Source organism: Cyprinus carpio, chromosome B22, assembly GCF_018340385.1.
Source record: "Cyprinus carpio isolate SPL01 chromosome B22, ASM1834038v1, whole genome shotgun sequence".
NCBI classification, from domain to species: domain Eukaryota; kingdom Metazoa; phylum Chordata; class Actinopteri; order Cypriniformes; family Cyprinidae; genus Cyprinus; species Cyprinus carpio.
This window is the reverse complement of record NC_056618.1, coordinates 23,803,390-23,830,674: the sequence shown is the minus strand read 5'-3', so window position 1 is coordinate 23,830,674 and position 27,285 is coordinate 23,803,390. Positions and strand designations below refer to the sequence as shown.

At 41.0% G+C, this 27,285-nt stretch overlaps 1 protein-coding gene across 3 annotated transcripts; it reads left to right on the top strand.

Moving 5' to 3' along the window:
- Positions 1-830: 830 nt before the first annotated feature.
- On the top strand, positions 831-26,956 carry LOC109091618 (midnolin-like). Of its 3 annotated transcripts, none has more exons than XM_042749482.1 (8): positions 831-889; positions 7,209-7,440; positions 9,267-9,354; positions 9,446-9,508; positions 15,276-15,740; positions 15,849-15,996; positions 16,120-16,431; positions 23,805-26,956. In XM_042749482.1, the coding sequence occupies exons 2-8, from the start codon at positions 7,217-7,219 to the stop codon at positions 24,065-24,067; spliced, it is 1,563 nt and encodes a 520-aa protein (XP_042605416.1). In that variant the 5' UTR covers positions 831-889; positions 7,209-7,216; the 3' UTR covers positions 24,068-26,956. The 3 variants fall into 3 exon arrangements, with proteins under 3 accessions (XP_042605416.1, XP_018960946.1, XP_018960945.1); XM_019105401.2 differs by lacking the exon at positions 831-889 and adding an exon at positions 4,543-4,805 and having other exon boundaries at positions 15,876-15,996; XM_019105400.2 differs by lacking the exon at positions 831-889 and adding an exon at positions 4,544-4,805.
- Positions 26,957-27,285: the final 329 nt, after the last annotated feature.

Genomic DNA, 27,285 nt, shown 5'->3' with positions numbered 1-27,285 from the left:
TGTGCAATATATGTGTACAAGACGCCTAATGAGCCTTCAGTGTGCTGACGCACTGCAAACATAACCCAACCAACAAGTGATGCACCTCAGAAAGTTTAATGCAAGTTCTCAGGAACCTTAGCATAGCATTAACATAGCATTGCGTGTAAACACATTCTCGTTCTTAGTGCCAGATAGGTTAACAAGAGTACAAAAATAGACCTCTTCAACTAATTAATTAGAACGGCTGCGCATATCAAATAACCTGAACTGCTAAATGCTGACATGACTAAACATGGACTGCATCAGTCTCTGTTCGCCTCTTCGCATTAAGAGTTGTTAAATTAATAGTATATAGAGGTTGAGAGTTTGTTCCGTGATTCAATGGAAAGTGCTGTTCCTCCCACTGGACATTGGATACTCTGATGTTAGCTACTATTAGGTTTTTCTCACTATGCTTAACGTCGTTTCAACCCCTGGTTAAGCAACGTGACGTAAAGCATCTCAAAGTAATGATTTTTATGATTAGCATGGTCCATTAGCCCCTGCTGGTAGATGCTTGTAACTACACCATATTTTTTCATTGATGGCCATTAAAATGTAACCATGTAAAATGGACTGATTTATTTAACACCTCTTTTTTGTTTCTATCTGCTGCTTTTGGCATCACAACTGGAAAAATGCCAGTAAGCAGGTTGGGATTTTACAGTGTGTACATCTGTCATCCAAACAGCACTGTGGCCACGTCATTTTGCTGTGGCTCTAAAGTGATTAGTCACATGGCTGGGTGCAATAATAAGTGCTCATGAGCAAAGATGGCAGATTTCACATGCATACTTCTATGGGGTTCACACCAGCCGAGCAAGTGCCATTGAGATGACTGGGAATGCAGACGGATAGGTTTATCCAGGTATTTTATATGTGCTAAATGTACTGTTTCTTGTGTTATATTTATTTCATGCTAAATATATTGTAATTCATTTCAGATTCTGTCAGTTTTGTGCGTTGTCAAATTCTTGCTTCATAATACTTTTGCAGCTGTTTGACTGTCAACTAATGAGGAACTGAAAGGCACAAAAAAGAATGAATTTGCATGAGCAATTGACATTTCCTTTGAAATCAAGCAATTTAAGAATGTTGAAACAAATTTTTCCAGTATGTAACACTAGGTACGATTAATATCCTTGAAAAACACATCTTGTTTTAATGCTAAACCTCACCAACTCTTGAGTCTTGAACCTAAATAATTATCAACCATTTTTAATGATGCCTTGACTTCTAAAGTCACTAATTAAGCAAGATAAGGACCGTATTCAGAAGTCAAGCTTAACCGAGCAATCTCGTTCAGGAGCAGGATTACTTTCAGTCTAGGAAACCAGCAATGTTTTAGACTTGGATTAATCCAGCGTTTTCCAAGAACACTTCATAGAGGTCATACGCTGATTCCTTCGGTCACTATGTGGGAAGTTGTAAAAGTAAACATTGGCCCACATGTAAATGCTTTACTTGACCGACACAATTGAACTCTCTGGTGAACTCGAACAGGATAGGGAAATAAGGAAGTAAGCAAAAAGGAACATTAGCAATAGCATTAGCACCAATCGTGGGAACTGCAGCTTAAAGAGTGACAGGAAATAATAGCATTCTTGTGAAGTGTAGGCTTCTATTTTTAAAGTCTGATTGGATACGAGTTGACCGAGCTTCCTACGTCACAGATGGAATCAGAGGGCCAAAATAACCTTCCATATCACTGATTAGATTACTGCAACCAGTCAAACAGTGGATACAGGTGAAATGTCAGTGTGCCACACAGTCCCTGTGCATTGCTTCTCTCTAGAGGCTGTCTTCTGATTAAATTAGCCTAACGTGGGAAGTTGCTAATCCGAGCCAACCCAGGATTAAGCCTGCAGGACATCGAGAGTACATGGGAGAATGTGTGTTTGAGTGTGGGCTGCTGAGTGGGTGGTGGATAACGAGGGTTTGCGGAGAACAAATAAACCTTGCAGAACATGAGGCTAACAAAGATACTCCTGTAATTCCATTTTGTCTTAATTCATCATGTGATGTCTTGTATAATATTAAATGAAATCTGTATTAATAACAAGCAATTCACACTTAATTTGCTTGGGAATTTGGCTGATGTGTTGGGTGAATTCTGTAGTGCTTGCTCTCGGTTTCCATAAAGAAGTGCTTACGTGAACTTTTTCATAATGTGGTCAAACTGCAGGGGGCTACAGACTATTCAAATGCAATATGCCTACAAAGCTACTAATGCCTGGAACAAAAGATGCAATATTGTGATTATATATAAAGAATACCTGCATCAGTGGGCTTGTGATTAGCAGAGGATTAAACACTTTAAATAATGAAAAAGCTGTTATTTGCATCACGTAGGTTATGTATGTCATAATTTATACAACAGTTATTTGCGGTCCTCAACTCTGATTGGCCGAGTGGCTCGGTATCTGGATCAAATCGAATGTCATTGGTTAAACACAGGTCAGATAATATTCACGTCGCTACTTATCATTTCTTTCGTTTTGCGGAATCACGTTGTTGTTGGTTTTTCTTTTTTATGAACGCAAATGCCACCATCACAAGTCTCAGTAATCGCGACAATAGTGGAAAATTGTAAATAAAGGTAATAATATTACTGTTATTGTTGCAGTGTTCGTCTTGTTGCTTGGTCAATAGTTTAGTACATTATAATGGACTTTTCAGCAGAAGCATTAAGATACAGGTATTTCGATATTTAATGTCAATCTATTTGGTTGAGCAAGCTTGATAGTGTACAGTTAAAAGTCAATGTCGCAAATACAAATTACCAAGTCAGCATATTAAAATGATTTCTCAAGGATCATGTGACACTCGAGACTGGAGTATGGTTGCTGAAAATTCAGCTTTTTTTTTAATCACAGGAATAAATTTTACTGTAAAATATATTGAAGTAGAAAACATCCATTTTAAAAGACAATAATATTTCACATTACCACTATTTGATCAAATAAATTGAATGCAGCCTTGGTAAGCATAAGAGACCAAAAACTTTATAAAAATCTTACGAACCCCAAACTTCTGAATGGTAGTCAAAAATCTCCCACACTCTGGAAAAAGCAAACACACCTGCAAAGTTTGATGTCTTCTTACTTCATAACCTTTTCACGTGAATTAGGTGGGGGTGTAAATGATTCTTGTGTAATTTTTGCATTCCTACAGTACTCATTTATTCCCACTTCCTGTTGACAGAGATATGTGAAACAGAGTTTTGCGTTTTTGGGGGTGTGTAATGATTCTTTCTTTTTTTTTACAAAAGAATCAGGGTAAACAACAATCGGGAAGGGGCTGACGGATACAGACTGTTGAAAATTTCTCAAACATAAAAAAGGGAACGGGAATGACTTTGATGGTTTGGAATGCTGCTCACCCACACATGCACAGACGCCCACAAATGTCCCACACATGTCTCACACATTTGAATGCGCATAAAGATACTCATTGTATGCGACACTTCAAATCCTTCACATCCACCCTTTCCATTTAAAAACGTTCTTGCATGAATAAGGCTAATTGATTCACTGAAGGCTGTTTAATTGGCAAGAGCAAAAAACCTCTTCAACCTAATTCCCTTTAGGGTGGGAAAGCAGCTAAACCTTCTTACAACACATTGTGTCAGCTTATTAGAAGCAATATATAAAGACTTTATTATTCATCTACAATTTGTAAATTAGTTTCAGGTTTACAGCCTCCACCTTGCCGCATCACTGCTTTGAAAAGGTGATGAGGGAAGGTGTTTATGGGAGTATACGGCACATATTTCAGTATTGTAGTATACCTGTTAGGTATAAAGTTATAACTACCTCATTATTATGTTATGACTGATAATAACATTTTACTCAAAAAATATAAAATACAGATGGCTATATAAAATTACTCCTCCTCATTTACTTAAAGTGAAATATAGTTGTCCTATGTTTGTTTAGTTTTTGCTCTAGGGTGGAGTTTACCGGTTTAAACTGACATTTTTTTTTTATTCTCAAATTATTTGCTTATATAACATGCAAACGTTTATATCTTAAAATATTGCAGTATTTCATCAATTTTTCTCATCTTAAACATTCCTGCTGCTATATTAAATTGGCGTCACAAACTTCCTGAGATTAGAATTCCACGTAAGTTTTTTGTTTACCGTCGACTTCTCTTGTATCCAAGCAATGTGTTTTCCTTGACTGGTTGCCCAGTAACATCCTTATGACGTCAGGACATAGTTACGCCCCTCCTAAATCAAAGGCAACTCCACGTTAACATCTTTTAAGGTAGCTCAGATCTTATATTTTGACTATACATGTGTTTTTCCAACCAAATGAAGCTTGTTTGCACTCTTAGATTTCATCTGAGTGAAACTATATAGTCAGAAATTCATACAATTTTCCGAAACCTCCATAAAGAATCAAGTAAAGCATGTGATTTAAGGCCTCCACCTTAAATCACATGCTGACATCGCAAGAAGCAAAGTCTCCACCCATTCTGTGAGCAGCTTTGTAAAGAGGTGTTATACTTCAACTCCAACGCTCGAATGCTGTCACACGGTGTAGTTTCAGATAGCAGGAGCACTGGAGTAGACTTGGGATTTAAACAGGCATCTGCACTGGGACGGCTGATTCATTTAACCAAGTGTACCGGCTGTTGTAGCCACTTCTTAGTGGACATTTTTTGTGGACAAACCTAAACTACATTATCATTTTCTCTATACATGCCAAAACTAGGCAATCTTGTGGAAGAATCTGAGACATTGTCGCGAAACTTTGAGGTTTTCGCCACAATAATTGGTGAGTGTCAAAATGATATTTTCTATTAAGGATGGTGAACTTTTTGAGCAACTGCTGGGTTGCTGTCAATTCTGTTTGAATTTTGCAGTAGTATGCCAGTTCTTTACTGTTTCATTTGACTTGTTTTTAAACTTTTGAGTAAAATCAATTTGAAAAAAATAGTTTCTGACTTAGATGATGCAGGACTGATTGAACTTGAAAGGGATTCACCTCCAAATTAAAATACTGTAATTTTACTCATCCTCTTGTTGTCTTGTGTCACTTTCTTTCTTCGGTGAGACACAAAAGGAACATATTATGAATTGACAGCCACAGATTTAATGCAATTGCGTGTTTTTTCCCCTTGAAATAGTCACTAAGATTGTCATTCTACCTAAACGTCTCCTTTTGTTCTCTACGGAGGAAAAAAAGAAAGTGAAATGGATTTGGAACAGCATAAGGATAGCTAAATGACAAAATATAAAAATTTTCCGTGAACTTTTCCTTTAAGTAGCACAAAAATATTAACATCATAAGCTTCCACTTGATGTTTATTTCTTGCTTATAAAAAAAAATTAGTTGTTATGGATCTGCATGCTTATGCTTCATACTTGTTTAGATATTGGCGTTGCCAATACCTCTTTTCACCACTGGTAGGCGCTCAAGTTTCACTACAAAGTAAATTGTACTTGAATATATTTTTTTTTCACATAGGTTAAGTTAACGTAAGTCAATGATGCCTATGCTCATGCACCACGTGAATGAGTTGTAAATTCTGGTGCAAGGCACAAACGAGGCATGCATTTCGTAAAAACGAATCTGCTATATAACCCAAAACAAGATATTTTATCAGCAATTTAAGTTTTGTTGTACAGATAAGGTGCTATATCGTAACTGGCCTACTATCTGCAGACGTTTGCAGACTGTAGCTTACAGCACATTTGGCACGAGATCGTGATAGTGAGTGACGTAAGTGTCAATTTGTGTATCGCCCCAAGCAATGCTTATTATACTGTAAGACTGGGATGCAACGTTTCCTTAAGAGCATAGTGTCTTTTATGGGGGACTATTTGAATAGAGATAATGATAACTGTAATACATGCTTTTAAACGTAAGCTACACGCTTAGAAAGATTACAGGCCCTTAGAACATGCGTGGATGATGATATATTTGCATATGGAGTATGCTTTAATTAGGGGAAGTGCTCTGTTCTCTAGCAATGATATAAAAATGCATTTTAGCTTTGAAAGATAGATTATTATCGCTTTAAACGTTTAACTGTGCCTCTTACTCATTCTATAGAATATCTAAAGACGTCATATGTTACATTTCTCAGTGATGAACTTTTGAAACTCTGAAACTCTGCAATTTAAACTTCAATTTCTAATACAAATGAACACAATAAAAATATATTTATAACAAGTAGCCTGTTCTCAGAAACATTATTATTGCCACTAGTAGCCTACATACATACATACATACATTCATTCAAAAGTTAATTGCTAGCTAACTTGTTAGAAAATTTAGTTACAGAAACTGAAAAAAAAGAGTCACCCTTATATCAGTGTAAAAAAGGCCCATCACAAATATATCACAAAAATACTGAAACAATTTGTTCTGTGGAAGAAAACGTAAAAAAAAAAAAAAAAAAAAAAAAAAAAAAAAAAAAAAAACACCTGACACAGTGAGCAACAAACATGCAACTTAAGACACTTTTTGGTTATTATTAGTGGCTATATGTAAAAGACAATTTGTTGTATTATGTAAACAGAGCGTCCAGTGTTGCTATTTAAACATTCAAGGTTATATTGGGTGACTTGTTACTTTTGACAGTTTGCCTTATGAATGGTGTGGAATTGGTACGAGTGGGCTGGAACTCCAGGACTGGAGCTCCTCGCCCACTCAGATTGGATTTGTCCTCAATGAGGAAAGCGCTGTGGGGGAGAGAAAAGAGGCGGGGTTTGCGTTCCACGCGGGTGAGCAGCACATCCCTCCATTGGCTACACTTATGACGTCATTGCTTGCGCCTTATGTGATTAGGCAGAGCCTTTGTGGGTGTGACCAAAGCAGCACAGTGGAAGCGAGACACGGTGAAACAAGGGGCATTATTATGCGTGTTTCACGGGAGCTTCTCTTTGCTATGAGGGCTGCGCTTTAAAAAAAAAAAAAAAGAGTGGGGAAAAAAGGTCGCGCTGGTTTTGCAGTACACTGTCAACGATATAGGACTACAGTTACAGAATATGCATTTTAATACACTATCGGAAAGATAGAATTAAATACTGCTTTAAAAGGAGCTATTAGGATCACCGCAGGATCGATCACCAAACGGGAATAATCATTGGGAATATTTTCCAAGAGCTTTTACAGATAGAGAGATCCAGCCCTATCCCTCCGCTTCCATCGACCCTGTCTCCTCTATCGTAGGCTATCGAATGGACCAGCATCCGAGCGCCCGGAGCTGCAGCAGTCGCGGAGCTGCGCCGTCCTGCGAGAGCGTCTCTGGCGAGCCCCCCATGAATTTGTACATCCACTCCACCACCGGCACACGCTTTGAGCTCTCCCTGCCCGCTGAAGAGACCGTGGAAGGGCTAAAGCGAAGACTCTCTCAAAGACTAAAAGTACCCAAAGAAAGACTCGCTCTGCTACACAAAGAAACGTGAGTAGTAGTCTGATGTGTTGCTGTTAGACTGCACGGTTAGTTATTTTTTTAACAGTGGTTAAGAGCAGGTCAGAAGGTGGGTTTTGGCTGGGCTTCCGAGTGGATATATTAAGCCGTCTCTGATGGCAAGCCGTTTTAACATTTATTTAAACTAACTAGCTGGCTTATATTTTTATGTTCTGAGTGCTTGTTTTTATTACTAGTACTTAATCCAGTAGTGACTAATGTATCTTCCATTTCACGAAAAATATAAATGTGAAAACATTACATACTATTAGTATCTATTCAATATCATATATATAAACTATTCAGTTCTGACTAGTAGTTACTAGTAACTATTCCAGTTTAATTCTTCATTAGGTTGTAGTACTGATTGTTTAGTAGTTTTGAACCAATCAGATAGTCACTATTATCTGTTCTGGTTACCAATATTGGGATATTGACTTCTAGCAAAACGGTAAGCACTAGTATGTAAGGAATGAGCAGTTGCTGACTAACTGAATAGATAGTAGTCACTACTGGAGTAGTCAAGTGATAGTTTTTATGACAAAAGAAAGGTAGTCAGTAACTAGTACAAAATATACATATGAATGAATACATATTTTAATGGATTGCCAGGGACACATGCATCATGGAGCTCTAGGTCATGTTTTTAATACATAACAACATTGCTGTCCATGTTACAATGTCTACCATGATATTTTTGCTGTGGGAGTCCACAGCCTCTTCAATAGAGAAGTGAAAGTGATATATGCTGTTGACAGTGTGCTGTGGAAGTCAGTTTAATGTAGGCCATGTGCAAGGTGCAGAAACCGGCATCACACCTGAAACTGTACTACTAGCTCAAAACATTATGCAAGCAATGTCAGTTTAATGGCTTATAAAGGACCCATAGGTGTGCGCAACTGACAGCAGTGCATGCATGTAAATAGAATTTCCTAATCACTTGATTAAACTGGTTACTTTGCTTGATTAGAATATGCATGGCATTAGTAATTGTCATTTTCAACTGGATGCCTGGGAATAAAGCATTCCTAGTGGGACTCGCACTGCAGTGTTACAATATTCTGAGCGAATGTTAAGAGAAAAAAGGGGAATGTTAGTTTCAGTGCAGTTTGCACATTGCCTAACAGTTGCACTTGGGTGGTGGGAGCTGGGAGGTGAGAGAGAAACTCTTTTGTCACTTGCAAATGACCCTAACAGTTGCATTGTTTGTGCTTTGAATTGGGCCGATTGAAAAGCCCTCACAAGTAATCACCACCAAATTACATCATCCTTTTAAAACGAAGAGAGTCGCTTAATCTCTTCTGTTTGGTTTAGCTGCCTCCAGGCAAAGTGCTCAGTCCCTTTGTTCAGCAGGAGGTGGTGACATTTAGCCTGAGCACATGTGTACACATTTATGCCACTAGGACAGATATTTTAAGAGATTTGTGGGTTAAAAATACATTTAGACTGTGTGTTTGAAACATTTGGATTTATGCGGGGGTGTTTTTGGAATAAACATGCTGATTTACATATGCTGTGGTTTTTGGTCTGCTGGTATAGGCTACAAATGTAGTAGCCTAGAATTGTTTTTCTTTGTTTTGTATACTTGTCTAAATATTTGTCTAAGTATTTTCTTGTAAAAAAGAAAACGTTCATCATAACTGGCCAAAATATTATTTCCGTGGTGGTTTTGTGTATAATTAAAGAGAGAGTTCACTCAAAAATTAAGATTCTCACCCTTGTGTTGTTCCAAACCTTAAGTCATAAACAGATCTGTTTTGGAAAGTTTTGCATCTTGAGATTTGAAGTCTAACATCATCATCTTGTTTTTTTTTTAGACGACTGAGTTCAGGAAAACTTCAAGATTTGGGAATAACGGATGGGAGCAAGTTAACGCTGGTTCCAACAATTGAAGCAGGCCTAATGGTAAAAATAGCATGACCTTCATTACATGTGCTGTACTTTGCCAACCCTTTTTGTCACACATATTTACCCTGTCGTTTCTCTCTTCTCAAAGTCTCAAGCATCAAGACCTGAGCAGTCAGTAATGCAGGCGCTGGAGAGTTTGACGGAAACACAGGTAAGGTTTCACTCTAATAAGGTCATCCCAGTAGAGTGAATTACACATTGGCCCATTACATTGGACAGTTGTGCATACACTTAACCTAATTGCCAGGGCAAGAGTGAACACCCGCAGTTGGCTATTTTTTTAAAGGATCATTTGTAGGTTTTTGAACTCTCTACTTGGCAAGAGGTTGCACTCACACATAGAGTAATGGAATACAGATGATGCCCTCCTAAGCTTTTAACTTGAGGACCTCCACACACTTATTACGCATATTTTAAGAAGCACCTTCCAGTTTCTAGGCAACATCTGTGAGCCGAGGCAAACCCCACCTAGAAGACACTTCATTGAGATGCCACCTTTCATGTGCAAGAAACTCTGCAACTACTATTTTATGTCCAACTATGATTATGCCGCATTTGTGTAGGAGAGGAAAGCGCCTAACTGTAATGACGACAGAGGAGTGTGGTTGTGTGCGTAAGAGGGGGAAGGGTAGACAGGGGAGTGCACTGCTCTTATCGTTCAATACGCCTTCTGCAGTGTCAACCTTTGAAGAGTGACTGCGTTTGGCCTTTCTCATCAAAAAAACCTTTTGCAGTAGCATGCAATGATTCTTGTGCTTTTTCTCTGTTCTAATGTACTATTTGTAGGCAGCTAACTGTGTCATCTGGCCGATTACGAAACGGCCCCTTTTTAGAAATCATAATTTTTAGTCATCATTCGTGTCCTTTTTGTAGCTTCATGGTTACAGGCATGAACTGAGTCAGTAACATTGTCAAATGCGAGACATATCATTCTCTCAGAATTGAAATTAGTCAACACAATCGTGCTGCCACAACGAATGTAAAAAGTGATCTGCACTCAACAATACCTACATGTCTTGCTAGATAAGGTTGGGTTTGTAGTTATAGGGGACAACCACATATACACAGCAGAATTCCAAGAGCTACAGCGCTTGCTTCCAGGGAAAGATCTATCTCATACTCCTCGTAACCAGACTGTTTTATGGAAAGGGAAGGCTTGCAATTATTGGAATGGCATTTTTCCCTTGTTACTCTGGCCTAACAGCTTTTTCTGGCCTATAATTTAAAGATGGTTTGTTTTGTTTTGTGTGTCTATAGTTTGTATTTTTTTTCTCTCCGCCGTTAAAGAGGAAGAATGAAATGGCATCAAGGAGTTTTTTAGTTCCAAGGGAAAATATAGCCCAGTTTCTGCACTCCACTTGATAGATCAGCTGTCCTCTTGAACATTAAAATGCCACTTTTGCATTCAAACGACGCTTTGTTGCTGGTAACTCTGCCCATCAAGTAGAAATAATGACTGGTGTCTGATTCTTCAGGCGGCAGAGTTTGTTAATTAGCGGTTTCTGTTCTAACCCGCCTCTAAAGGCAGGTAGATTGCTCGATTTGTCCTTGGGGGATAACATAGCGGTTTGTTTCCACAAGAAATCGCCTTTTCCCTAGTCTCAGTGCTACACACTAGGGATATTTTTCTGTCATAACTCTCCACCCTCCAGACACCCACCTACCCACTTTAGAATGGGGCCGGGGCGCCTGTCATTGTGTCTGCAAATGGACAGATGCAAATAATGGGATCCAACAATATAGAGCGAGTCATCTCTCAGTCACCCCCTTGTCATTTCCACCCACCCAATCCCCTTCCCACAGGAAGCAAGGGAAGGAGAGTAACTAAGTCTGAGAGATGGCCATAGTGACGTCACCCTTGACGAGGGTCTGTGATTACCGGGAAGGACAGTGATGAGTCAGAATCCCAGGTATAGATTGAGGACGAAAATAGAAGCGGTGGGATCACATGTCATGCTGAGTGGCAAGGCTCCACAGGATGCCAGTGGCCTTTGGGCCATATCTACAATGAATTTTTTTGATTTTGCAAATCTTTGAAATAGAAGACATGGGTGTTGGCGTGTTGTGGGAACAGCTGGCACATGGGAGGAGAAATTTGTTTGCGTTTCTCTGATCAGCGAACAGGCACATGCCTATGTGTGTTTGCATGGAGAGCACTCCCAATCCAAGAGTGACTATGTTGACATGGGCAATCACTCGGATTTGTGACTGTTCCTGTTTCCCATCCGCCTTTGTGATTGACGTGCTCGGTTTCATGACTGAACTGAAAAGGAAGAAGGGAGGGGGGCTGTGGAGAACTTCTCATTAGCCGATAACCAATCCACCAGCTTTTTTAATTAAGGTCAAACCCATTTCTTTTTTAGCACTGTTCCTTATACTTGTCCTTCTTAGTGTTTCTTTATTCTGTGACATTTCCCTACATGTTTTTTAAGTCATTAATTAGGGCTGAATCCCATGATTGTAGATATTTTGAATCCTGTTGGCTGCAAGTGCGACAAGTCTGTTTTGACTCAGTCTCTCGCCTACCTAGACTAATCTGTGCAGTCATCTGAGGAAAAAGGGGTTGCGCTTTCATGGTGCATATCTTTGATGGTCACCCAGAGCTCAGAGAATGAGGAAGAGTGGACACAGCAGGAGCTAAAAAAAAATTGAAAATGATGTCATAATTTGCCTAATTTCCTTCTGAACCTGTATGAACTTTCTTTATTCTGTGTAAAAAAAAATATATATATTTTTACAAGTCTAATCTTTTGTTCTTCACAGAAGAAGAAAGAAGTAATATAGGTTTGCAATGATATTAATGATGACAAAATTTTCATTTTTGGATGAATTGTACCATTAAGTATTCGGTTTTGGTCAACATGATGGAAAGAGGCTCCTGGCAAGTTCTGACTGATCGAATTCAGTCTTTACCCACTGAATCCTCACCATTCAATCTCTTGTAGGCCTTGAGTAGGTCAAACCCCTTGAGTGAGATCTTTGAAGGTAGTCTTTTCTTCAGGGTTTGAAGAAAGATGCAAGTGATTGATTATTGTAAAGAAGCTTGTTATTGCATCCACACCCTTCATGCCCCTTTGCGAGGACCATATTGATGGCCCCCTAGTGCGTTCAAAACCCACCAGTCGATGGTGAGGGTTAATAAGCTTGTTTTGAACATTCCATGTTTGCTGGGGCCTTTGATAGATGACCAGTCATCTTTTAGTCATGCTTGGTATCAAAAGAACCTGTTTTCTTACTTGACCCCTCAAAGATGGGTGTCTTCAGGCTGTGGATGAACATCAGCCTGGTGCTGTTCCGAGCTTCTGCCCCGCATCTCCTGTGTTACAGAAGAAACCGCCTGCAAATGAGTTCCTTGAACCGCAGGGACCCCAATAAATAAAACTGTCAGCTATAGAGTTGGAAGGGAGGGGAAAAAAACGGAAGGAGCTAGAGGCGTACTCTCACTGAATATTTCATCAGCATCTACTGGCATCCTCACACCCCTCCACCCTCTCTCTCTCGCTACAAGGTTTCTCCCCCAGCCCTCCTCCCCTGTCTCCCCTTATCATGTTTTCTTTCTCTCTCCTTCACTCGCTCTTCACTGCATAGCAACTGCAGCCCACTGCAGAGCAAAATGCTTCCCCAACAAATCAAAATGGATGAAGTGTAAAGATAAAGGAAGAGGAGCACTAGTCTGTTGCAGGTGAACCAATGTTGGCTTAGCCAAGTATATAGTTCTTCAACATGGTAACTTTATTGCCATGGATGTACATATCTGCCTTTGTTGACTTTTAATCAGCCTAAACAAAACTGGCAGATTTCCGCATTTTCTGCACTGATTTTAGTTGGAAATTTCCAGACTGAATAGACAGAATGAATACTTTACCTTTGTAAAATACTATATTTGTAATGAATTGGCATTGTACTTCATTCTTCTTGTTAGCATATTATCCTAAATGTTGTATACATGAAAATGGCTGCAAAATTTTTTAAATTATTGCCGTTCCAGTTCTACGGAAAACTTTCTGTGCCTGCACATTGGGCCTGTTTTGTAGAGAATATGATATATAAGTAGTTTATTAATTTTTCATGTAGTGAGTGAAGAAAGGGTGGATCCAGGTAGGCTTCTGGCTTCAAAAGAATTTCCAAGCCAGTGTCAAGAGTGCTCTGTTATAGAACTTGATCTGTGTGCCTTGAAGAGAGAGTGACTCAGTGGCCTTAAGAACAAAGAGACCTGTGCAGACGTATACTTGCGGTCTCTTTTGAGTACCTTATCCATTTTATATGATATGGACTTCATGTTGACACTTCAGGCTCCATACACCTGACAGATTCTATATAGCTGTGCTAGGTAAAGTGTGGAATTTCTGGCCACAATCTTCTAAAACTCTTTATTATAAGCAGATTTCTGAGGGTAACTAAATATGGTGTTTCTTCCACAAGCACCAAGACTCTCAAAAATGGTCTGTTAATATATCTTTGTTGTTCCAGCCAAGTCAAGAACCCTTAAACAACACCAAAACATTGTACAATGTATACTTGCACACACATTCCTTAGATGCTGTGTAAGTGAAGACTGCGGATCTGTAAACCCACTGCGTCTTTGTCTTTGTGGTCATTCGGTTATTGCACTAGAAGAGTGTAGGCTGGCCGATGTATTGACAAAGGTCTTTGTGACTCAAACTGATGGCTGCTGTGGGGAATGTCTCTGCAGACCACGTCCTTGCCTTTCAGAGGCACTTTTACTGGTTGTGGGGGTTCACGCACTCTCTCATTATGTGGGATGAGTCTTTATGACATTATGAGGGCTTGAGTGAGTCAGTGAGATGCTTGGTCTTGATGATGACTGATCTGAAAGGCTAATGTGGGGTCTGGCATGCTTTACTTGACGATTTGCAGGCCCAAAAAGTTTTAATTATTAGTGCTTGGATGTTTATCCTATTACAGTGTTGCTTCGCTATAAGCTAATGGCCACTGAGTAATTACAGGGACCTTTTGTTGGAATCTGAATTGAGCATTAGATGCAGATCAACTTGCAAGACAACTGTCGTTCAGGGGTGGGATCCACCCTCACTCTGGGGTGAGCCACCAATTTCACAATTGACCTTTAAACAGGGTTTACCATCAATCTAGTGTATTCAGTGTATTTTTATTAGTTCTTAGTCATGCTGAGGATTTTTTAAAAACTTCATCTCTACTAAAGAAGGAAAAGGGTCGATATGCCTGGCTCTTCTGGTCAGTTCAATGCACAGAATAGTAAATGTCACTCAACTGTGAGAGTGGCTGCTTGATGGAAAAATAGATCAGCAAAATATCTAGAGAAAAAAAACCTATGGAGGGTAGACCCCAGTGATTCAAAGGGTTAACAACAGGTCGCCCAACACTCAGATGCTGAATAGATCTACTGAGGGAATCTTCATGGATTTAATTTTTTTTTTCTGGGACATTTGGTTGTTTATTGTTATTGTTACTAAAGCTACAGTTAAAACATCCTCAGAATGTGGCAGATGCAACAAAGAAAGTCTCAGGGTTTAAATCGAACAAGGCAGAGGTTGTTTTAAATGTTTGGAGAGCAAAGTCAAGACAAGCATTCTGTATTTCTCGCCTTGTTATTCAGGGGTCAGAGAGCCCATCCATTCTGGGTACTCCTAAAATGGGCAAGCCTTTCCGGCCCAACCTTTCAAACAATTAGCTATTATGTGACTGTGTGGCGAGTGGGTCTGCATCCTGTTTCTATGGCTGATTTTTCAGGCCTGGGGCCAGACAGAAGTTAGCGTTTTGTGGGTGTGCTGAATGGTAGAGTGTTTTGTGTGTGTGCCTTTTGTATACTTCTGCTTATTCATAAAAAGGCATTTAGTCATGTTGCCAAATTATTTTCCAGTTTAGAGCAGTGCAAAGGGAATTACTAAAGCCACCCCCTCTTCATTTCCTGTTCACAGGTCAGTGACTTCCTGTCTGGCCGGTCTCCTTTAACCCTGGCTCTGCGAGTAGGCGATCATATGATGTTTGTCCAACTGCAGTTGGCAGCGCAGCACTCGGGCGGCCCACAGTTACAGCATCGGCATCTCATATCACGTGGGAGTTCAGAGGGCACGACAGGACAGTCTCAGCCAGCTTCAGGCTCTGCCTCTGGGATGGCAAGGGTTTCACACAACCCTCACCCCCATCACCCACACCCACATCCTCATCATACAAACACAACGCTCCCATCTAACTCAGCGGCCTTCCCACCTTCCCCCTCTATCCCATCCGTTCCTCCCATGTACCCCACCTCAGCCTCAGGGCACTGTAGCCCTCCACTGCACCCCTCTCAACTCCCTGGAAGTTTTCTTCACTCCCAGCAGCCATCTTCAGCCTGTCCCACCTCTCCAAGCAGCCCCATCCCTGCAGCTTCCTGTCCAGAGGTTAGTCACTGTTTGTCCTACCTTATCCAATTTAGTAATTTTGTATAATAATGGTAATAAATTACATTTACCATTTAGACAAATAATATGTGCAAACTATACTTGCAGTTGACCACTGGCCCATATCATGCACAGGCCAACTGCCCAGCAAAGACGTCTGGCAATTGTAACACTCCCTCGCGATCCCGCAAGCCAGGGGCTATCATCGAAAGTTTTGTGAACCATGCTCCTGGAGTCTTTTCTGGGACATTTTCAGGTACAACTTCTCAATAAGTTTAATATTTGACGACTCTGTATACGACTATGAAATATTATGTCTATAATAGTTATATATCTATAATTTATATCTAATTTCTATACTGTTTTTTTTTCTTTCCAGGCACTTTGCATCCCAACTGTCAGGACAGCACTGGACGTCCCAGGCGAGACATAGGCACCATCCTTCAAATCTTGAATGACCTTTTAAGTGCCACCCGGCATTACCAGGGCATGCCACCGTCACTCACGCAGCTCCGTTACCAGGCCCAGTGCAACAGCCCCAGCTCACCAACACCAACACCATCACCACCACCTTCACCTCCCCACACTGCCGGACTAAGCGGCCTGCCTACTACAGTGCCCTCTGTGACCCAGCCCACCCTCCACCCACTGGTGCAGTGTCAGAGTCAGATCCGCATGTGCAAGCCTCCTGGTAAGTTTTATTGCATTTGCCAGAAATTATGCAGAGATGCATTTCCTAGAGCACTTACCTTAGCCAGTAGTATTTAGGATCTATCCCAGAGGTTCAAGATTCATATCCAAGGCAGTGTTTGCGTATTTTCAGAAGGTCCAAGACAATGGTGCAAGGATAAGAAAAAAGAAGATGTTGGAGAGGGGGAGGGAGAACTAGGCTTGTTCTTTCAGGCCCTGGAAGTCATGCTCCAGCAGCCACAGCATGTCTGGCTTTGTCTCTGTGCTGATGGTGTCCTCTTTCCTCTGAGAGGCAAAGAATGGGGGTGGACTACTCTGTTACCAGGAGGAAAGAGGCAGAGAGCCAGAGCGAGAGAGATAACGAAGCGAGATAGCACTCACAGACGTGTGGCAGGTACCCCGCTCTGTCTGGTAAAAACTGATTATCTGGGGCAGCTCGCTTCAGCGCTGAGGAGGAAATTGAACTGCTCTGTCATGAAACACCACTGTTGGAGAGTACAGAGATAATGAAGAAATATCATCCTTGTGCTGTTCAAAGCACAGGCCTGTTATCAATCTAGACTAGATTAAAAGCATACCAAGCTTACGCCGTACAATATGAAAACATATCATCAACTACTGGGGTGGAATAACTTCGGTCACTCGATTTTCACAAAGGGTAGGGAATCCTACACGTTTTTTGAGACGATACATATTTTTCCTGTGTGATAACCCCTCTTCCGCTTGCATAATGCTCTGTCATTGGTCTTTATACTTCCCCCACATTGAAAGTAAATAGGCCATCCTATTTCCACTCTTGCTTGTCTGCAAAAACCATCCCAGCAGTCAGGGCCAGGGCTAGTCAATGGACACTTGTTTTCCTAGCAGCCTTTAAATAGAGATTTATGCAAGAAATATGAGCTCCAAGAGAATGCTCATTGTGTTTGAAAGTCAGCAAGAGGAGGTGGAGGGAAAATACCAAGAGTCCATTCATAAAGTTGTTGTTTATTTCCGGTCAGCGACTGCTAATGATTAATTGGCGCTTCCTCTTGAGCAAGATGGAAAAAAGAGAGGGGTGCTGTGGCTATTTTCTGGACAAAACAAACGATATATATATATATATACTGGCCAAATACAAACGAGACAGCGGTAAATGGAAGATGCTAAAAAGAAATATGGAAATACACAGTATATATGTATGTGTGTGTGTGTATATATATATATATATATATATATATATATATATATATATATATATATATATATATATATATAAATTATATATGAAACTATATATACTTAATACAAATTATATATATAACAACACCGTGCCACCAACGGTAGTTGCTCCATTACCACTGCGTTGGTAAAAATCTGCCACCGTCCCAGCCCTACTGATATCCCCACCACACTTGTTTAGACATCCATCTATGCACACTGTTCTTGGATTCTTCTAGACTTTTGGCTTTGACAGACTGTAGTCAGTATTTGTGGAGAGGTTGGTGAGGAGATGGGGGATGGAGAGCTGAGGGTATGAAGAGGGTCACCATTCTTGGCTCAAATTCCTGTGCTCACACGGGTCTCTTAGCCCCCTTTGCCCACTGCAGGCAACCCCTTTGTTTGCCCTAGTGTTCTCTAATACTGCAGTAGTACATCAGCCTTGCCTTTTGTAGATGAAGAGAAAGAATGAAAGCCTGTAGAGTAAAACTTAGGGATGGCCTTTAGATTTGGTGTTGCCTGGCCACTGCACTAAATGAAGGGAGGGAAGGGGGAGAAAACAGGTCTCAAACTGGGAGGGGGAGAATAGTGCAGGAATGCTTTCGCCCCTCAACATTCTGCACTATCTGTCAGCTCAGGTTAGTTTAGTTTGGGCTGTGCAAGAGCGTCAGGGTGGAGCTGTATTTTAGCAGAGTGAGAAAGAAAGAACAAGGAAGGGTGCTCAAATTCCTCCCTTCGATCATTTAATCTGACCGAAAGCAAACGCTCCCGGCTGCTGTGTACATAGTGCGGCGATGTGAAATGTGAAGATCCCAGTCCTCTTTGTCCTGGCCTCCCTGGTGCTTAAACAATGCCAAGTTCTTTTCCTTACCGAAAAGAGACAGTTTTGCTTCTGTGCAGATTGCTTGATCAAATGCCCCAGGGCTTTCACCATGTCACTACGATGCTCAAACCTGCCCAGCTCGACCGGGGGTTAAATAATTCATTCCCCCTCCTTGCTCACAGCCAACAAGCATGTAAGAAACCCCCCAGGCCAACTATCCTTAGCTGCTCATCAGGCGGGGACCATGGCAGGCCATATCCGATGCCTTTTATTGCTCCTAGTATGCAAATGTGGTCATTTGAGACCACAGCTCCCTGCAGGGTCATTGATGCCATCGTATCAGAAATGCAATGGAGATGTCAGGGTTTGACCGCTCCCCTGGTTTAGTTCTTGCTAGGGGTGCAGATGGCTGAACACAATGCCTGTCCTGTGCTGTGCATCCACTCTGAGCGCCTCCCAACCCAGAGGCAACACTGGCGTCTATCCCAGCTCTTTGGGAGTTAGCTACAGCTGGCTTATAGAACAGGAGCACCTACTGATCACAGAGTACATCTAAACAGGAGAACTGCAGAGGCTTGAGAACTATAAAAGTGTGTTTTGTTGGGGAGCAAAGCAAGTCATTCTGCTTGAAGATCCTGAGGAGTTTTGGTTCAACAGAGCAAGTGCTATAAATGACTATATGTGATATCTTTTTTTTTAATCTAGTTTAAAACACGTCATGTTCTTAGGAATGTACTGTTATCTATCTATCTATCTATCTATCTATCTATTGAAGTTTCAATTTAATGACAATTTACTTATTTGTTTTCTGCATATTGGTCACACTACATGAATTACATTTGTGGGCAAAAGTTTTTCAAATGAATAAGCAGTAAAGTAATTTTGTTGCAAATTTTAATAATATTTTTAGTTTTAGGAAGTGTCAATATTATTAATACGTACTATTGTTTTATTATTGTTAAAAATTGTAAATATGAAAAAATGCTTTTGTTTGTATTTTGATATCAGGAAAGTTTGGGACAGTTTCTTCTTTTTTTGACAATTTTTTTTTATATGCCTCCAAAAAAATATTGAAATATTTAAAATTAAAAAAAATTTATCATAGAGAAGCAGTATGTAACTTACTGTATGCGTGAATTGCATTTTAAATATATTTTTGGTAAATTAATGAATATGGATGAAAAATAAGTATTAGATGCCAAAGTTTGATGTCTGACACTCTGTGACATATTTTTGTGTGACTCCCTCCTCCGCTGCCAAGACATCTCCCCTTGATGCAGAGTGATTTCAGCACCCAGACTCGAAAAGATCACAGGACTTATCAAGGCAAACAAACAAACAAGTCAAAGACAAGTGTTAATTAAGCTGATCCTTTAATGGATCAATGGCAAAAGGGAAGCTTGCAGAGACTGTCTGATCACAGTAGTGTGGGCCGACACATTGGGTTGGGCTTAATGTTTACCATAAAACCCTGCTCAACTGACCTAATACCTGCAGACAGGCCAACAGCCTTATCGATTGGGTAAAAAGCCTCCCTCCATTGCACTCTCTCTCCTCATTCTTAATCCTCCTCCTTTCCATTTTCCCCCTCACGTGGGCATCAGCACTCGGTCTGAATCTTTCTCCCTCTATGCAGGGATCAATACATTCTCATACATCAGCTCACTCCCTTCAAAAAGCATGAGCCGAGTGCAACATCCCATCTTTTGTTCGCCAGTACGCTGCTACTTTTTATATTCCAGGGGGATTTTTTGTGTAATCTCTTCCACCCTCTGTAGCTCGTTCTCATTTGCCTCTTTCTCTCTTTTTCTATGTTCCTCTGAGGCCTCCGTCATGAGGCCGTATTGAGGAGGAGGGGTGTGGGTGGATGCGGGGGCTGGGGGAGGGGGTTAGAAAGGAAGGCCAGGTGTATATCTCATGTGCGGGCCCGAACAGCTGTGCGGCAGGAGGCGGGGCTGGGGTTGTTTTGTCCTTGCCTCCCCCCACTCCTTTCCCCTGAGGCTCGGGCAGTTCGTCACAAGCCTTTTTTGCCCCAGCCCCCTTAATTTGAGCCGCAGGCCTGAGAATGTCGAGTGCGCAGTGAGGACACTGCAGCACACACGGCTCGCTCTGAGACAATGCATCATTGGCGTAGGGGCGAAGGAGGATGAGGGGAGGAAGTGAAGGGTAGAGAGGGCAAATGCAAGGGGGAGGGGCTTTTTCTGTCCATGATGTTCACTTGCAATCGCCGTTGGCAGCAAAATAACTCTCTGTTCTTGTCCACCCCCTCCCCCGTATGTGTATGTTTCCAAACCTTAGTGCAGGGAGGGGTCTTGGAAGCAAGGGACAGAGAAGGGAGAGCTTTTGCCTTGCTTGTTCTGCCTTTGTTCTTGGTGTATCCCAGTCCCCCACCACAGCCAGGTGGATCTGTTGGGATGGCTTTAGGCCGGCCAGCCAAACCATAGCCTAATAATAACCCTCTAAATGGGTGCATTGAGTCTCCCCCTCAGGCAGCCATGTTTATTCTGATAATGATGCGGGGGTTGCTCGAAACATTCAGGTTAAGTTTGTTTTTCCTTGCAGCACAGCCCCCAAGCCGTGCCAAAGTAGCAGTGATGTGTTTTTACAGTGTCCGTGGATCTGGTTGGAAGGGTGACCGTGTGGGAAAGGACATTGGCATAGGCCACAGATTCTCACAAAGAACAAAAAGGAACTTGGCTTAGTAGCCAAGGGTCTGCCTTAATGTCTTTGAGACCATTGTGAGCTTCATACAATACCTTGACAGTGGCATGCCGTGCCCAGTGCTGTTAATGAGCTCCTCTGCTCTTTTTCTCCCAGATCTCTGTAGTTCAGTCCCTTGGGGCACCGCAACCTCATGTAGCAAGTTTTTTTTTTCACCAGAAGAGCTGACAGGCTGCAAGGTGAGGTGGCTGCCCTACTTTTGAGGCCTAGAGTTACAGGGAGTCTCTTTGAGAGGGCAGATGAAGGAAAAAAGCATTAGCGTAAGGACCCTTTCTGAATGGTGTATCTGTCGAGCTTGTGCAGTCAGACAAAGACCTTCATAACCCATAAAGTCCTATTAGACCAGAACCTCTCTAATCAAGCTAAAATGCCAGAGCAAGCCCCAAATCTCATTTGTCTAACCAGGTTAGGAAGGAACTGTTTGGCAGATCTCTGCTGTTGATGTTTGTACAGCCTGTTCTTTCTCTATGAATATCCAAATGATTAAAACTACCACTTACATTTATAGCGCAAATCCTTCCTAGACTGCTCAAACCCGCCCACCATGGGAAGGTATTAAGTAAAAAAAAAAAAAAAAAAAAAAAAAGTGAAAGTCGTGACATTTGTCAAGTATGGTAACCCATACTCGAAATTGGTGCTCTGCATTTAACCCATCCAAGTGCACACACACAGCAGTGGGAAGTGAACACACACATCTTGTGAACACACACAGCAGTGGGCAGCTATATCCAGCGCCCGGGGAGCAACTGGGGGTTCAGTGCCTTGCTCAAGGGCACTTCAGCCATGGGTATTGAGGGTGGAAGGGAGCGCTGTTCATTCACTCCCTGCCACCTACAACTCCTGTCAGCACCGAGACTCGAACCTGCGACCTTCTGGTTACAAGTCCAAATCTCTAACCATTAGGCCACAGCTGCCCCCAAGTAAATGGGGAAACTGAGCCCACACGAAATCCCGATTTCATTTTGATATGGAGAGGTGGATGAAATTGATTAGCGAACGAGAATATGCATCTGCTCTCTTTTTCTGCTGCATTCTGGGTGGAATTCCAGAGCATGTCTTTCTCTCTCTCTACCTCCTTGTCTGTCTTTCTCTCCAGAGGCATTGGGGAGGGGTGAACTGTGTGTGCGTATGGGGGTGGGGGTCATGGTATTGGGGGGTTGGGTGGATGATTACTCATTCAGTGAGCTCAGGCCAGGAAAAGAAAGGGGGAAAAAAGGCCCGACTTACTTCGCTTACAATTTCCATTCGCTTGCATTTTCTATTGAAAGCCAATAGCAGTGTCCTCGCCTGGAGATGGACTGCTGCGCTAGAGCTAAGGTTTAATCAATAGGTCTTTTTAATTTGCCATCGATCCATGTTAAAAGCTACTGCTGCTGTTGCTGTGTGTGTATGTGTAGTGGAGCACACGCGATGAAAGATAGTCTATGCTCGGGATTATTGACATTCTAGCCAGCTATTTCATTATTTAATTCTGGGATAGTTCCTAATGGAGCTGGCTAATAGATTGTGGTTTCTTTTTCTCTTCCATTCTCTTGAATATATTTATAAATCTAAGGTTTAGGGTTGAGCTGTGGAGTGGAAAACCCCCTTGTGTTTTTTTCCCCGTAATTGGCGCATTAGCCGCTAAAACCCTAGCATTGTTTGTGAGATTAGAAAGTGCAAGGTATTTGCTTCCTGTTAAAGAAACAACAAAGTCGAGATCGTATCGCTTGGGAATGCATGTGCGCATGCACGCGTGGGTGTCGGTCTCCTCACGGGAGTGTGGGTTCCTTTGTGAGAACGCACTTCTCCCTTTTGCGTATCTCAAGGGCACGCCTGCCAGGGCATTTTAAACCGTTTCAGATAAGGGAAGAGAGGACTTGTTGCCACATACTGGGATGTTCTCTTCTGAAATAAGACAGCAGTGGAGAGTACTTATTTCTGTTCTGATTTAAAGAGACAGAGAGAGAGAGAGCAATGCAGTGGGGGTAATCGCAGCATGCCTTTTTAAGAACATCAGCGTCACTGCTCAGACTTGAGTTTATTTATCTAGCGCCCGGCCTTTGATAACATTTAGCATTCAGGACCCAAAGCACTGAGTCATTCTGTCCTAGATCAAATATGTGCATTGCACAAGCGTTTCCCCACTGAAAAGGCTAGCATAGATAGTCACCACCTTATGTTGTGTTTTGGATGCTAGTCATTAGCATGGGATGCTCAAATGCAGATTCTATCTTTATTGGTCAACCAGCTTTGCCAGAAAGCCTTGGTGTGCCAGCTAGGGATGAGTCAGTGGTCAACTAGTCATTCAACAAACTTTTCTTTTTCCCCCAAGTTTCTTACCCCTGAAAGCACTGCAGCATTCAGATAAATATCTTTGGCTGTTGTATCACAATGCCTTTGAGTCCCAAAAGTGTTGCAATTTTACAATGGTGTATAATCCATCTTAAGACACCTGCATTCTGTTTTAGTCTGTTGTGTTCGGGTCAGCTAGTTGTCTAGGCAAACCCTATGAAACTTTGATTATAGAACTATGTAATTTTGCACATTCTTAGCATCTTTAGCTAGCTTAAACTACCAGTAACAGTTAACCTGAACCAAAAAGTTCAAGGCTTGAATCTAACTGTTGTTGCTTTTCCTTCTTGGTTGCTCAGGTGACCGACTGCGTCAGACAGAGAACCGAGCCACACGCTGCAAAGTAGAGCGACTGCAGCTGCTCATGCAGCAGAAGCGTCTGCGCAGGAAGGCCCGGCGAGACTCCCGTGGCCCGTATCACTGGCTCCCCAACCGCAAGGCTGGACGGAGCAACAGTAACAGCAGTATGTCTAGCGAAGGCTCCCTGGACCTAGACTTTGAGGACTCTGTGTGGAAGCCCGATGTCAAAGCTGATATGAAATCAGAATTCATCATGGCCTGAAGCAGCAACAGTTGCGCCATCCTCATCAAGGAAGACTGGGGTTTACATTTTAGAGAGGAGAATTTCCGAAGACTGTGTCTGACGATGCACAGAATCTCGTAGGCTTCACTCCTCGTCTATCCTGTGACCACAAAGACTTTACTTAAAGGAAGATTCACAGACTTTTACTTACCTTACGTCCTTGATAGACTATGATCTTGGAATAGACTTAATTTTCAAATGACGATGTTTGGATATGGATTGGACTGATGAATAGACAGAATTTGGACTCAGAACGTCCAAGAAGTAAACACAAATGAGCATAGCAGACGTCATCGGTGTTGGGATTTGTCTTTCTCTTTCTTTTTTTTATTTTTCTTTTCACCCCAGGGGGAAGATCCATACAGGCCAAATACAGGCACGATGAACTAACAAAAATCAGATACTGATCCTACTTCCTCCTTTTTTCATTACAAATGGGCATTCACAGTTCAATAATCATTTGAAGGGAGTTACCTTCTTTGTTTTTAAGTCCTGTTTTTCTTGAATCACGATGATTTATGAAACAAAATATGTAGCATTACCCACAAAGCATTCAGGTTTTTTCTCTTGTAGACGAGGAGGATTCATTTGCACACACACCTGTGATTAAAAAAAGACAATATCATAAAATAACCAAGAGATGGCACAGTGCATGTTTAGTATATAAATATATATATAAAAAAACGCTTTCTCAACAAAAGCTCAGTGTAGAGTCAGAGGTTCAAGTACGAAAGTAAAACATGAAACGAAAATATGCTGATGTGATTGAAGATGCAAGGCTTGTGAAGTCAGTTGTTTTTAGAATATATAAAGAGTGACTTTTCTTTTTTTACCTCCGCGAAAAACAAACAAACCAACCAAATGTAAAACAGCATTTGCTCAGCAAGGCTCGAGTCAAGCTGTGAAATGAATCTGATGTTATATAATCATTTAAATACACACTGTATCTCTCCTGTTACTGTCTAAATGTGTATAATAGAGAGAGTGGTGGGGTGCCAGAGGAATAGTTTACAACTGTGCATTATAATGGCTTGCTATTCCAAAGTGGAATCTCTCATTTATGCATTCAACTAAAACAAACCAGAATTCAAGGGTTCTATCCCAGCAAACACTTACAGTTGTGATACAGTTTTAACAAGACTACCGATATTGATTTGTCCGTTTGGCCAGACCTCTTTGCAGATTCCAATGTAAACATCCCCCGCCTTCACACTCTTGATAGTGCCTCATATGTAGACGAACTGACATATTCTATCAGGCGTTCCACAGACAGACAGTTCTGCTGCTATATGGGACTTCTCTTTGCATGCAAAAGTGTGACTTATCCTGATCCTTTTTATAGAAAATAATAATAATAACAATACTGAGATACTGGTGCTGACAAGAAAAGATATACAAGCATGAATTTGTGAAAATGAAAATGGGGGAAAAAAAATTTGCTCCAGCTACTTGGGATTTTCGAATTAGGAACGTGATGTTACATATCAGTCACAAACCAAAACGGGACTGGAATTCTACTATACATGGATCATTCCTGGACTAACTAAGGAACAATGGAACATTTTCTACTCCCAACATCCAAGGGATCCTCAGAGCAAACCCCAAAACTTCCATCGACCTTGTCCAGATGCGGACTAACAGGAATGTTAGAAACCGACGTTCGCCCCAATGACTACTTGGAAATAAATGTCAAAATGTCCTGAACCACATCCATGTTGCACTCACTGAGTTTGCAATGAGATTACCTACCTGAAGGGGAACATTGTCTTTTCCTTTTTTTTCTGTTCAAGTGGCCTTAACGCTCATTATCGAAACACTTGCAGAGTGGTGAACAACATAGGGATGTTTCTGTCCTGTGTTTTTATTAAAGCATCAATTTTTTTCGGGGGCAATTTTTGTGTTTAGGAGGTGGAGGCTCTATTATGTCAAGGCTTCAGTGCCTTAAAGTTTTGCCCCTTCGGTGTGTACGAAAAAAAAATCTGAACAAATTATTCGCATTTATGCAGGTTTTTATCAATTTATAGGAGCTCTGGTAGAATATTGTCTGTACAAGTCACGACCTGGAGTTCACACAGGTTTCATCAGTGTGTTGTTTGTTTGATTACATCCCCTGAACCCTGCTGTCCTACAAAGAAGCAACAAATTTACAAATTTAATTGAAAAAAAGTTAGTTTCAACTGCAGTGCTATAGCAACAAAGTGCCCTAACTCTCAATTGAGATGTCCTTTAAGGACACACTGACAACATGCACTTCCCTTCTTCTCAGATAAATGACTTCAATGGACGATTTCTCCCTCTCCCCCAAGAAAATCATTATTTAATTTTTATATATGTATGAAATATACTCTGTGTGTGCCTCACCTATATGTAAACATTAAAAAAAAGTGAAAATTGAAAAAAAGCATAGGAGATAATCTGAGTTTTAGGATAGGGTAATTGAATGAGGGTGGAGGGAGGGAACGGGGGGCATTTTCAATAGTTTGTTGGAGTTCTGATCACATCATTTAAGTTGCCTGTTCTTTCTTGTAGCCAATAAAAACTGATTACAAGAGTCGAGATAAAAAAAAAACAATTTACAATGTTCTAGCTATAGACCGGTGTAGCACATGTGTGACTGTATTAATTTATGAAACCAAAATGGTAACTGTGAATTATGTATTTCTTTGTGCTTTTTTTTTTAAAGTGGGCAAAAGGCAGAAAAAGGGTGTTGCTGTGCCCTGTTTGTTTTTGTGGAATATAATGGAAATAATCAAGTTAAAAAAAAGGAAAATATCTAAATATATTTTTTTCTTAAGCAATACATTTCAGTGTGACTTGTGATAGGACATTTTCTTTTTTTTAGGTAATAAATTGAAAAAAAAAAAATTTGTGCGTGTGGCTCATTTACTTTATCCCATGTGCAATTTGCATGTTGTATATTTCTTACTATATAAAACCAACATAAAACAGAGATTTGGGCCGCTCTATACAAGCAGCTACTCTAGGTGAAAAAAAATGATGTTTTGACATTAGCGTGCTGTTAAGCTAAAAGCACAATACTCTTAATAAGCATAAAAATGCATTGTACACACAAATATTTGGTAAAATAATTTTCACTAAGTTTATCGATACATTTCCGTACTGAATGAAATGTATGTTTATTTATAATCAAAAGTAGGCTACTTATGCATTGTCTGCCATTTTGGATTCATGTTTTC

Coding starts and splice junctions, on each gene's coding strand:
- LOC109091618 (XM_019105400.2), top strand. CDS start 4,730: ATGCCAAAACTAGGCAATCTTGTGGAAGAATCTGAGACATTGTCGCGA. Junction 7,441..9,266: donor GCTCTGCTACACAAAGAAAC/GTGAGTAGTAGT, acceptor TTTTTTTTTTAG/ACGACTGAGTTCAGGAAAAC. Junction 15,741..15,848: donor CTGCAGCTTCCTGTCCAGAG/GTTAGTCACTGT, acceptor CTATACTTGCAG/TTGACCACTGGCCCATATCA.